At 57.6% G+C, this 17405-nt stretch overlaps 1 protein-coding gene across 1 annotated transcript; it reads right to left on the bottom strand.

Moving 5' to 3' along the window:
• Positions 1–1641: 1641 nt before the first annotated feature.
• Positions 1642–15144, bottom strand: LOC141110233 (endothelin-converting enzyme 1-like; the record flags this gene model as incomplete). Its single annotated transcript, XM_073601494.1, has 8 exons — positions 1642–1927; positions 2187–2329; positions 2496–2684; positions 2782–2847; positions 2964–3110; positions 4501–4625; positions 6212–6421; positions 14997–15144. Coding segments are annotated over 8 exons (1299 nt in total), but the record flags the coding sequence as incomplete, so codon positions are not given.
• Positions 15145–17405: the final 2261 nt, after the last annotated feature.

Below are 17405 nucleotides of genomic sequence, written 5' to 3'. Positions count from 1 at the left end.
AATGCTGGAGGGGACTGCAGAAGAGAATACCAAACTGGGAAGATGTTACATGAGGCTGGTAGAGATTAATGCTCTTCCCCTAATCAATGTTTCCACTACAGACTGCTGAGGGCCACACATCACATACCAAAGGGCCACAGGTTGGGCACAAGGGTTGTACACTAATCTCATGTCGTCCATCACACTGGATGTAATCAGAAGGGACAGCAGAGGGCGCTACCACAGACTAAAGGAGGAATGTTGTGTAACCAGCCATGTGCGGAGCAGTTCATGGGAAGACATTAAACAAACATTTGTTTTTTTTTTTTTTAATATATAAGTGAGATCTTATTACTGTAAATTTTATCAAAATACAACATTTGAAGGATTTGGACAGTTGCCCTCGGGGGGGGGGGGGGCTACACTGGATCACTCCTTCTTCCTGCATTAGCAGTGATTGCACTTTACTGCTACAAATCTACAAAGTCTGATCCAAAAATAGAGGATATCAAAGAGAGTCACCAAGTAGGAGTCCAGTTTCTCAGATATAAGACTCCTACAGGGTTTGGGTGGGACCTTTACAAGGACATAAAATGCAAAAACCAAATTATGAAAAATGAAATACAAAGCACTGCTGAAAAAAAAAAAAAGGGGACCCCTTTTCCTTCCTCTATTGGAACATTATTTTTTAATGTGCTGCAACATAGGGGTTAAATTACAAGGCAGGAGTAGCGGCAGGCCCCCTGAAAAAAAAGTTGGGGTCCCCTGGGGGAAAGTTGTGCTCGCCGAGGTTACACCGTTGCAGTTCAGGCGACGCACACTTCCTGCCAGATGTTGGTTTCCATTTCTATGAGTGAAAGCCGGGTGACTTCCTGGACACACGGCTTGTGTAACTCAATGTGTGACCACGGAGCAAGACCGAAACCGGCCACTTCTTGCCATGGCAGAGATCTGAGCCCAGAGCAAGAGGCTGGCAGCACAGCCAATCCCGACACCGGAGCCAGGTCAGCACAGCCAATCCCTACACCGGAGCCAGGTCAGCGCAGCCAATCCCGACACCGGAGCCAGGTCAGCGCAGCCAATCCCGACACCGGAGCCAGGTCAGCGCAGCCAATCCCGACACCGGAGCCAGGTCAGCGCAGCCAATCCCGACACCGGAGCCAGGTCAGCGCAGCCAATCCCGACACCGGAGCCAGGTCAGCGCAGCCAATCCCGACACCGGAGCCAGGTCAGCGCAGCCAATCCCGACACCGGAGCCAGGTCAGCGCAGCCAATCCCGACACCGGAGCCAGGTCAGCGCAGCCAATCCCGACACCGGAGCCAGGTCAGCGCAGCCAATCCCGACACCGGAGCCAGGTCAGCGCAGCCAATCCCGACACCGGAGCCAGGTCACCACAGCCAATCCCTACACCGGAGCCAGGTCACCACAGCCAATCCCTACACCGGAGCCAGGTCAGAACAGCCAATCACTACACCGGAGCCAGGTCAGAACAGCCAATCCCGACACCGGAGCCAGGTCAGCGCAGCCAATCCCGACACCGGAGCCAGGTCAGCGCAGCCAATCCCGACGACGGAGCCAGGTCAGCACAGCCAATCCCGACGACGGAGCCAGGTCAGCACAGCCAATCCCGATGACGGAGCCAGGTCAGCACAGCCAATCCCGATGACGGAGCCAGGTCAGCACAGCCAATCCCTACACCGGAATCTATTCACTCCCCAATATCTGCAGGACATGCCAGAATTCCTGAATGTCCCAGAGATAACTGGACGACATGCCACCGCATGCCAGGATTCCTGGATCCCCCGGAGACGTGACCAGCCAGCATCTCTCACCTTCTTGGTTCCATACATGACTTCCAGGAACTTCTCTTCAACGTCCTGGAACCTCTGATCCAACAGGGCGCTCGTCTTCCGCACCACATTCCAGATCATGTAGTTATTCAAGATTCTGGAGGAGAGAAGATCAGTCATTGGTTACTTGGTACTCCTTGACCAATTGGAGTGTGGTTTACTTTACTGGGGGAGGGCAGAGGGAAGTAGAGGAGAGCCGCAATACTTTAGGAATTTATATTATATACAAATGCCAACACTGCACCCTTCCTGCCCCCACCCATTACACCTAGACTCATCTCCATCCACCCACATAGAAAAATCAGTGTACACCCGGGCAGAGGAGCCGCGATGGAAGCTGGCAGACTTGTTCCTACCTCTCGTCAGTGGCATATATGAGACCGGACACCTGCATCAAGTATTCTTTAGCATAGACCACCACAGGCTCCGTCTCATTGATCTCCACGGGGCGAAAGGCAGTTTGGAGGAGGGGCATCCAATCCACACTGGGTATCAGATCCTGGATGTGAAGGGAACACAAATCAGATTACATCTAGGCTGGCGCCCCAGCCTCCCCCACTAGGCTGGCACCCTGTCCTAGGGAGACTTGGGGTGCACGGCCGTGTCCTGCACTTCTAAGGGTTTCCATACAATGAATGGTGACAGGAAGGAAAAATCGGGATCACCTTCAGCTCCCCAGCGGTGATCTTGTGGTAGATGAGCTCCTCATCTCGCCTCTTCTCTTGCGGGATGGTGATATTGGCCAGGGCCGTCTCGAAGTCCAGGATCTCCTGCATCTGCTGGCGTGTGTTGTTCTCCTCCCCACCCAGGAGGACCCCCAGCTGCACCATGAAGTTGAGGTATCCGGTCAGAACCTACAGGATGAAGAGCACCGGGAGTCATAAGAGGGACCAGGGGAAGGGGTTGGGTTATTTGGGGGAAGAGAGACAACAGCCATGGCCTGGTACTCACCTTCTCATTGGCCGTTTTGTTCAGGTAGTATTCTCGAGACGGTAAACCCAATCCAGACTGGTCTATCTAAGGGGAGAGGAGACGGGTCAGAACTGTACATGGAGAAGCGGCGAACCACCCAACAAGAACCTTGAAGGGCAACCTAGATCCCCCCAGACACTATGGAGTCCCCCGCGCCTCACCTGTATGATGTTGCTGTTGGAGTTCTTCGAGTCTGCGCTGACAAACACAGAGAAGAAGGGAGAGACTCTGTAGTACGCAGTGATGGTCCGCAGGATCTCCTGGAAGTTGTTCTTGTCCCATGGACCAGTGATATTCCACCCACCGAGCTGGAAGACACCCCAAAACTAGAGTTACATCGCAAAATTACAAAAAACGGACCAGCCGGGAATTTTACAAGTTGGCGTGAATCTCTGACAAGTCACATTATACAGCAACAGGATCATTGTTCACACAAGCTCCACCCTTTATCATTAAATAGCCATAGACTTTGCCTAGGCTGAGACATTGTCATCAGTCTGCTGCAGGGAGGAGGAAACATTTCCTCAGTCTCCCCTCCCCCCAGTGATCAGACTGTACATTGTAACTTTGTAGAAGAAGGTGGAAGCCACCACTGATCTCCAGAGATGTATGTGTAGCACCCTCTAGTGTCAAAGTAAAAGCATATTCTGACTCATGTTTAAAAGACTGCGAGTGTTTGAATCTGGGTCAGGCTTACTAGAGTTCAGGGCAGCATAACTCACGCAGGCAGCTCTCTGGTTCTGGAATGTTAAGAGAATGTTCTGGAAGCTAGAGTGCAAAGGCTAGGAGAGTTGTCCTGCATATTTAGGGGCCCTTTAACCAATCCCCAGGAGGTTGTTGACCCTTGAGGCAAATCCTCTAGTCTGGGGGGAGGGGGTAGGTGCTCTGCCTCGGGCCGGGGCTCAGGTGTTGGCCTGGAAGGATCCTGACAACAGGAGAAGCTTGGAGGAAGTACTTCCTGAGAGGCAGCGGGAGCAAGGAGGACAGTGTGAGTACTACAGCACGGTGCCGGGATTTACAGGGGGAGAGACTGCCACATGTAGCAGGTTGAAGACAGCAGTGTTCTTATGTCCTCTACAGCCTTGCCCTGGGAGATCTTCAGAGAGGGGGCCGGGTGGGCCGGTGGAGAGAGGGGGCAGGGTGGGCCGGTGGAGAGAGGGGGCCGGGTGGGCCGGTGGAGAGAGGGGGCCGGGTGGCTAGAATTCCTGAAGTGGTAGAGCTGGGACCAGTGTCTACAGGGAGTTGGAGGAACTCCAGGGTGCTGTTCACACCACATTGTGCTACATTCTAAGCGAGGGACTGAGAGTTCCTGCCTGTAAGGGGCTGTTTCTGATCTAGCAGACCGTTAGCCGGTACAGAGGAATCAGAGCTGTACATAGGGAGGAAGTTGTCACTGGTTTTGTCACCTTCAAGTTGGGCATCCCATAACTCCTATTCCCCAAGTTATTAACACCCCCCCCCCCCCCCCCCCCCCAATAAAACATAAAAACAAAGCTCAAGGACTGTTCACTGAAAATGTTGTGTGCCTGGCTGTGCAATAGTGGGGAACCGCATAATTTAAAACCCCTACGGGGGGGGGGGGGTAGTGCTACATTAGGAACATCATGTACCCATCGAGCATCCACACATCCCAGTCCTGGGTGGAGTGACCCTTTAAGTACTTGTTATTCTTGGACCGGACGAGTTGCGTCCTCTCACCTTCTCTATGAGCTCTTGCAGCGGTTTGGCGCCGAGATCCGCGATTTTGGACTCGTTCATACAGGCCTGGTAGTAACTCTGAGCTTTGTGCTCGGCAGCACTGCTAAAATTCATAGTCTTGTTTTCTGTGGAGAAGGAAGAGACCAATCATGCCAGCCGTGCGGGACACATCAATGATTAAGTGTAATCTGCTTATATTTCAGCTTCCCTGCCCCCTCTCCTCATTAACATTTAATTATATTTTTTTGAGAAAAAACAAACAAAAAAAAAAAGAACTTTATTACATACATTTTAGACCCAGCGTTTTTACCAGGTCTCTGAGCTTCTCTATGCAATGCAGATCATGGCTGGTGGGAGGGGCCAGCAGGGGGGCTTCCTGAAAACATCACAGCCCCCCAGCCTCCATACTCCTCTCAGCACTCCATTGTCAGAAGCTCACAGTGTGCGGTGAAATCAGAGGAAGCCGTTTCAGCGAAGGCTGTAGAAGGTGGGAGGGATGCTCGGGATGTAACAGATGATGGGATGATGAGATTTGTAGTCTGAGGGTGACCCCGCCTCTCCTGTCAGAGAGCTGGGCGTGTATGTGTGATGGAAACATAGTCTGGAGAGGAGTTCAATGTTATGTCTGGGAGGTGAGGAATGTTATCTGTGGTCAGTGATCGTGTCGTCTCATCATTCTCTCATCGGAGCAGAGCTGCTGGTGGCAAGATGGACACATGACAAGGGCCCCCCCCAATCTGCAGGCCACAGAGGCACCTAATGAGGGGGCCCCCGGCTGCAGGTCTCAAAAAGGCACCCAACGAGGGGGGCCCCCGGCTGCGGGTCCCAAAAAGGCACCCAACGAGGGGGGGCCCCCGGCTGCGGGTCTCAACAAGGCACCCAATAAGGGGGGCCCCCGGCTGCGGGTCTCAACAAGGCACCCAATAAGGGGGGCCCCCGGCTGCGGGTCTCAAAAAAGGCACCCAATAAGGGGGGCCCCCGGCTGCGGGTCTCAAAAAAGGCACCCAATAAGGGGGGCCCCCGGCTGCGGGTCTCAAAAAAGGCACCCAATAAGGGGGGCCCCCGGCTGCGGGTCTCAAAAAAGGCACCCAATAAGGGGGGCCCCCGGCTGCGGGTCTCAAAAAGGCACCCAACGAGGGGGGCCCCCCGGCTGCGGGTCACAAAAAGGCACCCGACTAGGGCCCTGGCTGTGGGCCCCAAAAGAGCACCCAACAAGGGGTTCCTGGCTGCTGATCTCAAAAAGGCACCCAACGAGGGGGGCCCCTGGCTGCAGGTCCCAAAAAGGCACCCAACGAGGGGGGCCCCCCGGCTGCGGGTCACAAAAAGGCACCCGACTAGGGCCCTGGCTGTGGGCCCCAAAAGAGCACCCAACAAGGGGTTCCTGGCTGCCGATCTCAAAAAGGCACCCAACGAGGGGGGCCCCTGGCTGCAGGTCCCAAAAAGGCACCCAACGAGGGGGGCCCCCCGGCTGCGGGTCCCAAAAAGGCACCCAACGAGGGGGGCCCCCCGGCTGCGGGTCTCAAAAAAGGCACCCAACGAGGGGGGCCCCCCGGCTGCGGGTCCCAAAAAGGCACCCAACGAGGGTGTGGAGGGAAGAACCATAGTGGGTCCCCTAGCAGGAATAAAAGCAGCAGCTCAGCAACTCCCATCCAATACAAATGACCTTCTCTGCGTCACGCTCAATAAATACGTATTCCAATCTCACACTCACCCAGCAGGTGCTTCATGACGGCCTGGTTGTGCTCCCACAGCTCATTGAAGGTCCCCCAGCGGGAATGGCCATCAGGGACCGGGTTGGCTTTGATCCATCCGCCACAGGCATAGCTGTAGAAGTCCTGACACGGATCGACGCTGGGATCCAGAGAGCGCAAGATGGAGCTGGTGACCGAGATGCAAGATTCCGACAGGCAGGTGCGATTTTCTGGAAGCAAAACGTCAGAGGGTTAATTTTTCAGTTACGGGCAATCTGCAACACCTCAGTCAACATGGGGGGTTGGGGGGGGGGCGACCATCTCCATCCTCAGCTTCCCAAACTAGCTGTATACCGGGGACACCAACTGTGAGGGGTTCTGGATCAAAACATGGAGGATGGATAGTCTGATAGGACACGGAGTTCTGATGATTGGGGACACGGCAAAGATAACCGAGCCACCAAAATCAGATAATCATCATGCAAATATATCTAAAGCCGAGTTCAGAGTAGGGAAGAGTTAGGAAATCGGGTTTTTGTTGTCCCCATTTGGAGATTTCACTTTCTGTTCCAGAGACCAAAGGAATTTCCCTTTTAATCACCAGAACAAGAGTCCCCACTAGAAGATTTCCCCTCCATTCCTGTTCTGGTGACAACTTAAAAATTTCAGAGGTTTCCGCTTTCAGGACCATGATCAAAGTGGGGGGGGGGGGGGGACACAATGGGGAGACAGACAGCAATGGTCAGATGTCAACCCTTTATTATACCATCCAGAACTAAAGAAATCGGCATTGGATACACTGTAAGCAGATGATGCAAGTAGTTCAGAAAATATACACCATGGAAAAAAAAAAAAAATCAGGAGGAATGAAGAACACGCCAATTCCCCTTCCACAAGTCCAATCCATGAACCGAATTCCCACAGAACTCTATTGAAGATCACACGTTTCTTCCTTGACAGAAAAGGAGCTGTCCGAAAACGGATCCCAAGAATATTAAGCAGCCATCAAGGTCTACAGAGCCCCAACGACAGCTCTCCCAGACCCACCACCAGGGTACAGAGCCCCAACCACCGCTCTCCCAGACCCACCACCAGGGTACAGAGCCCCAACCACCGCTCTCCCAGACCCACCACCAGGGTACAGAGCCCCAACCACCGCTCTCCCAGTCCCACCACCAGGGTACAGAGCCCCAGTGACCGCTCTCCCAGACCCACCACCAGGGTACAGAGCCCCAACCACCGCTCTCCCAGTCCCACCACCAGGGTACAGAGCCCCAGTGACCGCTCTCCCAGTCCCACCACCAGGTTACAGAGCCCCAACCACCGCTCTCCCAGACCCACCACCAGGGTACAGAGCCCCAACCACCACTCTCCCAGTCCCATCACCAGGGTACAGAGCCCCAACCACCGCTCTCCCAGTCCCACCACCAGGGCACAGAGCCCCAGTGACCGCTCTCCCAGACCCACCACCAGGGTACAGAGCCCCAACCACCGCTCTCCCAGTCCAATCACCAGGGTACAGAGCCCCAACCACCGCTCTCCCAGACCCACCACCAGGGTACAGAGCCCCAACCACCGCTCTCCCAGACCCACCACCAGGGTACAGAGCCCCAACCACCGCTCTCCCAGTCCCACCACCAGGGTACAGGAGCCCCAACCACCGCTCTCCCAGACACACATCCAGGGTACAGAGTACCAACCACCGCTCTCCCAGACCCACCACCAGAGTACAGAGCCCCAACCACCACTCTCCCAGACCCACCACCAGGGTACAGGAGCCCCAACCACCATTCTCCCAGTCCAACCACCAGGGTACAGGAGCCCCAACCACCGCTGTCCCAGACCCACCACCAGGGTACAGAGCCACAACCACAGTTCTCCCAGTGCCACCACCAGGGTACAGAGCCCCAACCACCGCTCTCCCAGTCCCACCACCAGGGTATGTAGCCCCAACCACCGCTCTCCCTGTCCAACCACCAGGGTACAGAGCCCCAACGACCGCTCTCCCAGACCCACCACCAGGGTACAGGAGCCCCAACCACCGCTCTCCCAGACCCACCACCAAGGTACAGAGCCCCAACCACCGCTCTCCCAGACCCACCACCAGGGTACAGAACCCCAACCACCGCTCTCCCAGTCCCACCACCAGGGTACAGAGTCCCAGTGACCGCTCTCCCAGACCCACCACCAGGGTACAGAGCCCCAACCACCGCTCTCCCAGTCCCACCACCAGGGTACAGAGCCCCAGTGACCGCTCTCCCAGTCCCACCACCAGGTTACAGAGCCCCAACCACCGCTCTCCCAGACCCACCACCAGGGTACAGAGCCCCAACCACCGCTCTCCCAGACCCACCACCAGGGTACAGAGCCCCAACCACCGCTCTCCCAGTCCCACCACCAGGTTACAGAGCCCCAACCACCGCTCTCCCAGACCCACCACCAGGGTACAGAGCCCCAACCACCACTCTCCCAGTCCCATCACCAGGGTACAGAGCCCCAACCACCGCTCTCCCAGTCCCACCACCAGGGCACAGAGCCCCAGTGACCGCTCTCCCAGACCCACCACCAGGGTACAGAGCCCCAACCACCGCTCTCCCAGACCCACCACCAGGGTACAGAGCCCCAACCACCGCTCTCCCAGACCCACCACCAGGGTACAGAGCCCCAACCACCGCTCTCCCAGTCCCACCACCAGGGTACAGGAGCCCCAACCACCGCTCTCCCAGACACACCACCAGGGTACAGAGTACCAACCACCGCTCTCCCAGACCCACCACCAGAGTACAGAGCCCCAACCACCGCTCTCCCAGACCCACCACCAGGGTACAGAGCCACAACCACAGTTCTCCCAGTGCCACCACCAGGGTACAGAGCCCCAGTGACCGCTCTCCCAGACCCACCACCAGGGTACAGAGCCCCAACCACCGCTCTCCCAGTCCCACCACCAGGGTACAGAGCCCCAGTGACCGCTCTCCCAGTCCCACCACCAGGTTACAGAGCCCCAACCACCGCTCTCCCAGACCCACCACCAGGGTACAGAGCCCCAACCACCGCTCTCCCACTCCCACCACCAGGTTACAGAGCCCCAGTGACCGCTCTCCCAGACCCACCACCAGGGTACAGAGCCCCAACCACCGCTCTCCCAGACCCACCACCAGGGTACAGAGCCCCAACCACCGCTCTCCCAGTCCCATCACCAGGGTACAGAGCCCCAACCACCGCTCTCCCAGTCCCACCACCAGGGCACAGAGCCCCAGTGACCGCTCTCCCAGACCCACCACCAGGGTACAGAGCCCCAACCACCGCTCTCCCAGTCCCATCACCAGGGTACAGAGCCCCAACCACCGCTCTCCCAGACCCACCACCAGGGTACAGAGCCCCAACCACCGCTCTCCCAGACCCACCACCAGGGTACAGAGCCCCAACCACCGCTCTCCCAGTCCCACCACCAGGGTACAGGAGCCCCAACCACCGCTCTCCCAGACACACCACCAGGGTACAGAGTACCAACCACCGCTCTCCCAGACCCACCACCAGAGTACAGAGCCCCAACCACCACTCTCCCAGACCCACCACCAGGGTACAGGAGCCCCAACCACCATTCTCCCAGTCCAACCACCAGGGTACAGGAGCCCCAACCACCGCTCTCCCAGACCCACCACCAGGGTACAGAGCCACAACCACAGTTCTCCCAGTGCCACCACCAGGGTACAGAGCCCCAACCACCGCTCTCCCAGTCCCACCACCAGGGTATGTAGCCCCAACCACCGCTCTCCCTGTCCAACCACCAGGATACAGAGCCCCAACGACCGCTCTCCCAGACCCACCACCAGGGTACAGAGCCCCAACCACCGCTCTCCCAGTCCAACCACCAGGGTTCAGAGCCCCAACCACCGCTCTCCCAGTCCCGCCACCAGGGTACAGAGCCCCAACCACCGCTCTCCCAGTCCAACCACCAGGGTACAGAGCCCCAACCACCTCTCTCCCAGTCCCACCACCAGGGTACAGAGCCCCAACCACCGCTCTCCCAGTCCAACCACCAGGGTACAGAGCCCCAACCACCGCTCTCCCAGTCCCACCACCAGGGTATGTAGCCCCAACCACAGCTCTCCCAGTCCCACCACCAGGGTACAGAGCCACAACCACAGTTCTCCCAGTCCCACCACCAGGGTACAGAGCTCCAACCACCACTCTCCCAGTCCAACCACCAGATTACAGAGTCCCACCGCCAGGGTACAGAGTCCCACACCGCTCTCCCAGTCCAACCACCAGATTACAGAGTCCCACCGCTAGGGTACAGAGTCCCAGACCGCTCTCCTAGTCTAACCGGCAGGATACCGAGTCCCACAATGCTATCCCAGTCCTATCCCACAATGCTATCCCAGTCCTACTGCCAGGATACAGAGTCCCAAAACCATTTTCCCAGTCCCACCACCAGGGTACAGGAGCCCCAACCACCGCTCTCCCAGACACACCACCAGGGTACAGAGTACCAACCACCGCTCTCCCAGACCCACCACCAGAGTACAGAGCCCCAACCACCACTCTCCCAGACCCACCACCAGGGTACAGGAGCCCCAACCACCATTCTCCCAGTCCAACCACCAGGGTACAGGAGCCCCAACCACCGCTCTCCCAGACCCACCACCAGGGTACAGAGCCACAACCACAGTTCTCCCAGTGCCACCACCAGGGTACAGAGCCCCAACCACCGCTCTCCCAGTCCCACCACCAGGGTATGTAGCCCCAACCACTGCTCTCCCTGTCCAACCACCAGGGTACAGAGCCCCAACGACCGCTCTCCCAGACCCACCACCAGGGTACAGGAGCCCCAACCACCGCTCTCCCAGACCCACCACCAGGGTACAGAGCCCCAACCACCGCTCTCCCAGACCCACCACCAGGGTACAGAGCCCCAACCACCGCTCTCCCAGTCCCACCACCAGGGTACAGAGCCCCAGTGACCGCTCTCCCAGTCCCACCACCAGGGTATGTAGCCCCAACCACAGCTCTCCCAGTCCCACCACCAGGGTACAGAGCCACAACCACAGTTCTCCCAGTCCCACCACCAGGGTACAGAGCTCCAACCACCACTCTCCCAGTCCAACCACCAGATTACAGAGTCCCACCGCCAGGGTACAGAGTCCCACACCGCTCTCCCAGTCCAACCACCAGATTACAGAGTCCCACCGCTAGGGTACAGAGTCCCAGACCGCTCTCCTAGTCTAACCGGCAGGATACCGAGTCCCACAATGCTATCCCAGTCCTATCCCAGTCCTACTGCCAGGATACAGAGTCCCAAAACCATTTTCCCAGTCCCACCACCAGGGTACAGGAGCCCCAACCACCGCTCTCCCAGACCCACCACCAGGGTACAGAGCCCCAACCACCACTCTCCCAGACCCACCACCAGGGTACAGGAGCCCCAACCACCATTCTCCCAGTCCAACCACCAGGGTACAGGAGCCCCAACCACCGCTCTCCCAGACCCACCACCAGGGTACAGAGCCACAACCACAGTTCTCCCAGTGCCACCACCAGGGTACAGAGCCCCAACCACCGCTCTCCCAGTCCCACCACCAGGGTATGTAGCCCCAACCACCGCTCTCCCTGTCCAACCACCAGGGTACAGAGCCCCAACGACCGCTCTCCCAGACCCACCACCAGGGTACAGGAGCCCCAACCACCGCTCTCCCAGACCCACCACCAGGGTACAGAGCCCCAACCACCGCTCTCCCAGACCCACCACCAGGGTACAGAGCCCCAACCACCGCTCTCCCAGTCCCACCACCAGGGTACAGAGCCCCAGTGACCGCTCTCCCAGACCCACCACCAGGGTACAGAGCCCCAACCACCGCTCTCCCAGTCCCACCACCAGGGTACAGAGCCCCAGTGACCGCTCTCCCAGTCCCACCACCAGGTTACAGAGCCCCAACCACCGCTCTCCCAGACCCACCACCAGGGTACAGAGCCCCAACCACCGCTCTCCCAGACCCACCACCAGGGTACAGAGCCCCAACCACCGCTCTCCCAGTCCCACCACCAGGTTACAGAGCCCCAACCACCGCTCTCCCAGACCCACCACCAGGGTACAGAGCCCCAACCACCGCTCTCCCAGTCCCATCACCAGGGTACAGAGCCCCAACCACCGCTCTCCCAGTCCCACCACCAGGGCACAGAGCCCCAGTGACCGCTCTCCCAGACCCACCACCAGGGTACAGAGCCCCAACCACCGCTCTCCCAGTCCCATCACCAGGGTACAGAGCCCCAACCACCGCTCTCCCAGACCCACCACCAGGGTACAGAGCCCCAACCACCGCTCTCCCAGACCCACCACCAGGGTACAGAGCCCCAACCACCGCTCTCCCAGACCCACCACCAGGGTACAGGAGCCCCAACCACCGCTCTCCCAGACACACCACCAGGGTACAGAGTACCAACCACCGCTCTCCCAGACCCACCACCAGAGTACAGAGCCCCAACCACCACTCTCCCAGACCCACCACCAGGGTACAGGAGCCCCAACCACCATTCTCCCAGTCCAACCACCAGGGTACAGGAGCCCCAACCACCGCTCTCCCAGACCCACCACCAGGGTACAGAGCCACAACCACAGTTCTCCCAGTGCCACCACCAGGGTACAGAGCCCCAACCACCGCTCTCCCAGTCCCACCACCAGGGTATGTAGCCCCAACCACCGCTCTCCCTGTCCAACCACCAGGGTACAGAGCCCCAACGACCGCTCTCCCAGACCCACCACCAGGGTACAGAGCCCCAACCACCGCTCTCCCAGTCCAACCACCAGGGTTCAGAGCCCCAACCACCGCTCTCCCAGTCCCGCCACCAGGGTACAGAGCCCCAACCACCGCTCTCCCAGTCCAACCACCAGGGTACAGAGCCCCAACCACCTCTCTCCCAGTCCCACCACCAGGGTACAGAGCCCCAACCACCGCTCTCCCAGTCCAACCACCAGGGTACAGAGCCCCAACCACCGCTCTCCCAGTCCCACCACCAGGGTATGTAGCCCCAACCACAGCTCTCCCAGTCCCACCACCAGGGTACAGAGCCACAACCACAGTTCTCCCAGTCCCACCACCAGGGTACAGAGCTCCAACCACCACTCTCCCAGTCCAACCACCAGATTACAGAGTCCCACCGCCAGGGTACAGAGTCCCACACCGCTCTCCCAGTCCAACCACCAGATTACAGAGTCCCACCGCTAGGGTACAGAGTCCCAGACCGCTCTCCTAGTCTAACCGGCAGGATACCGAGTCCCACAATGCTATCCCAGTCCTATCCCACAATGCTATCCCAGTCCTACTGCCAGGATACAGAGTCCCAAAACCATTTTCCCAGTCCCACCATCAGGGTACAGAGCCCCAGACTGCTCTCCCAGTCCCACCATCAGGTTATAGAGTTCCAGACCACTCTCTCAGTCCCATCTTCAGTGTACAGAGTCCAAAACTGCTCTCCCAGTCCCACCATCAAGGTACAGAGTTAAACACCTCTCTCCGAGTTCCACCACCAGGGTATGGCGAGTCTAACAGCACTCTCCCAGTCCCATCATCAGAAAACCAGAAACACTGCTTTCCAAGTACCTCTATCAGGGTAGAAAGAGTCCAACACCACTCAGTCCCACAGTCAAGGTACTGAGTCCAATACCACTCTACTACCCCCCCCCCCCCCCCCCCATCAGGGTACAGAGAGCAACACCGCTCTCCCAGTCCCACTGTCAAGGTACAGAGTCCAGCAAAGCTTTCCCAGTCCCACTGTCAAGGTTCAGAGAGTCCAACACCCAAACACCGCTCTCAGCGTCTCATTGTCCAGGTACAGAGATCAACAATGTTCTTTCTGTCCTGCCACCAAGGTACAGAGTCCAACACCGTGCCCCTTCCTTCCTTCTCTAGGAATGTCAGAGAACATCATGGATCTCCATAACGGGTCTAAAGCTCGATTCAGCAATCACCGTTCTTGCAGTAGCAACATTTCAGAGGACCCCTTCATCAGGCTAGTGGTCACGTCTGATGAAGGGGTCCTGTGAGGTTCCGAAACGTTGCTTCTGCTATAACAATGTGATCGCTGAATAAAGCTTTGGGCCCATTCTGGAGATCCATGATGTGCTGGTGACATTCTCTCGCTTGACCATCTTCGGGTTCAAGCCGGTGATCACTTCAGCACCGACTTACTCACACAGCCATCTCTTCAGGAATAAGTGCATTGGACCTTCCTCATCAGGGTTCATCTCATACCATGCCAACGTCCTGCTGTCTGTTGTCCTGCTGTCTGGGTAAAATTTATTACAGCCCTCTGCCAGTCCTACAGTGTCTTCCAGACCCACCCACCCCCCCCCCTTCCCAGTCCTGTCATCGGGGTACAGTGTCTTACAGGTGCTTTCCCCCCCCCTCAGTCCTGCCATCAGGGTACAGAGTCTTCGAGACCCCTCCCCCCCTCCTCAGTCCTGCCATCGGGGTACAGAGTCTTCGAGACCCCTCCCCCCCTCCTCAGTCCTGCCATCGGGGTACAGAGTCTTCCAGACCCCCCCCTCCTCAGTCCTGCCATCGGGGTACAGAGTCTTCCAGACCCCCCCCCCTCCCCAGTCCTACCATCAGGGTACAGGATCTGACACCCCCACCCCCTCAGTTCTGCCATTAGAGTACAGTGTCTCACAGCGCTCCACCAGCCCCATGGTCACACCCCACCCCCTCTACCATTATGGTGCAGTCTTACAGCCCCCCTCAGTATTGCCATTAGAGCACAGTGTCAGTCACCCCCCCCCCCCAAACCCCAGAACCCCAAGGCACCTACTGCTTCTATACTGCAGAGCCAGAGACAGCAGACACGCCAGGAGCCCGATGCACAGGATAGCGACCAGGACCAGAAGCCTCTTCTCCACATGCGTCCTTTGCGTCCAGCAGCTGTTCCGGTTGCGGGTTCCTCGCAGGTTGACCTGTGAATGAGCATTTCCCACCAGTTAGTGCCATCAGTGGGGTACCACCAGGATACGCTGCATGTCTGTATGGTGACATCACATCAAGAACGCTTCCTGGAGCACAATGTGAGGAAATGACAGAGAACCCGAACACCTGACCATACATTACATCGCACATTCCGCGCATTCCGCGCATTCCACACCGCCAGCAGTCCATCACTCACCTTATATTAACCCCATCACCACCAGCCCACAGACAGACCTATACCTATTCATATTTCAGCAGCTTATGGGGACCTAAACTCATTTAGGAAAATTGCAATGTGTAAGTTTTGGCACTGTTATAATAAGCGCCCTCTAGTGGTCGCCTGTATGTCAGGCAGTGCAATCACCATCTTGCTGGAAAATAAAAAAATGCTCAATTTCACCAAAATTGTGAAGTTTCATCAACCTTTACAAATTTTTTCCAACATTTCTGGGAAATAAAATGTTCTCTCCTCCGTAACAGCTCCCCTTTTCTTCCCTCCTCCAGACGCAGTTGGTGTCAGTAGCACTCCGCTGAGCGCCAACTTGTGTAAGCGGAGATGGCAGAATTGTTTATATCTGTTTGGATAAAGGATTAGAAGAGGCTGGAGAAGGGCCAGACAAAATCTACTTAGGGGCTTGTTAAGAAAATTCTCCGGAAAGGAAAATCTCAGAGAATCAAAAACGGATTCTGCGAGTCTCTGGCGCCACTTATTCCGAGAGCCGTCCATGTCTGCATCATTTACAGTCATTGGGTGGATGAACCTTCAAACAACCCATCCACTAATTCCACCTACAATGCCCCCAGCTATTGCCCCCACCTACAATACCCCCAGCTATTGCCCCCACCTACAATACCCCCAGCTATTGCCCCCACCCACAATATCCCCAGCTATTGCCCCCACCCACAATACCCCCAGATATTGCCCCCACCTACAATACCCCCAGATATTGCCCCCACCTACAATACCCCCAGATATTGCCCCCACCTAGTCCTAGGAAGTGAAGGGAAATTTTCCCAACGCTACAATTTCCTACTCCACCCAATAAGAGATTGATCTTTAGATATACTTGAACTACTCCTCCCCCAAAACATACCCCAATTACCACCTCTACCTCCCCCTCTGACAACCACTGCTTCCATCTCCACAAAAGGTCCCCAGCTACTACAACCACATTTCTGACAACCCACCAGCTACCTTCATCCCTTCCCAACAACTGAACTACTGCACCCACATTCCCCTCCGACAACCTAGCCACTGCACCCACATTCCTCTCCGACAACCTAGCCACTGCAGCCACCTCCCCAAAGATCCAGCTACTGGACCCACCTCCCTGCTAAAAACACAAGCGCTGCACCCACCTCCCCCGGCAAAGAGCCCCGCCGCTGCACCCACCTCCCCCGGCAAAGAGCCCCGCCGCTGCACCCACCTCCCCCGGCAAAGAGCCCCGCCGCTGCACCCACCTCCCCCGGCAAAGAGCCCCGCCGCTGCACCCACCTCCCCCGGCAAAGAGCCCCGCCGCTGCACCCACCTCCCCCGGCAAAGAGCCCCGCCGCTGCACCCACCTCCCCCGGCAAAGAGCCCCACCACTGCACCCACCTCCCCAACAGAGCTCGCTGCTGCACCCACCTCCCCAATAAAGAACCCCGTCACTGCACTCACCTCCCCAATAAAGAGCCCCACCACTGCACCCACCTCCCCAGAGCCCCGCTGCTGCACCCGCCTCCCCAACAAAGAGCCGTCGCTGCACTCCCCTCCCAGCAAAGAGCTTGCCGCTGCAACCACCCCCTCCCCAACAAAGAGCCCCGCCACTGCACCCACCTACCAAACAAAGCTTGCCGATGCAACCACCACCTCCCCAACAAAGTGCCCCGCCGCTGCCATTACCTCCCCAACAAAGAGCCCCGCCACTGCACCCACCGCCCCCAACAAAGAGCTTGCCGCTGCAACCACCACCTCCCCAACAAAGAGCCCCACTGCTGCACCCGCCTCCCCAACAAAGAGCCCACTGCTGCACCCGCCTCCCCAACAAAGAGCCCCGCCACTACACCCGCCTCCCCCACAAAGAGCCCCGCCACTACACCTTCCTCCCCAGAGCTTGCTGCTGCACCCACCTTTCCAACAAAGAACTTGCCACTGCAACTCCCCAACAAAGACTGCTTTACTGCAACCAACTCCCCAACAGAAACCTTGTCACTGCACCCACCTCCACGCCAACATCCCAGCTACTGCTTCCACTTCCTCCACAAACCCCCCTCC

Source organism: Aquarana catesbeiana, linkage group LG10 (genome assembly GCF_042186555.1).
Source record: "Aquarana catesbeiana isolate 2022-GZ linkage group LG10, ASM4218655v1, whole genome shotgun sequence".
Taxonomy (NCBI): domain Eukaryota; kingdom Metazoa; phylum Chordata; class Amphibia; order Anura; family Ranidae; genus Aquarana; species Aquarana catesbeiana.
This window is presented reverse-complemented; position numbering and strand designations above follow the sequence as displayed.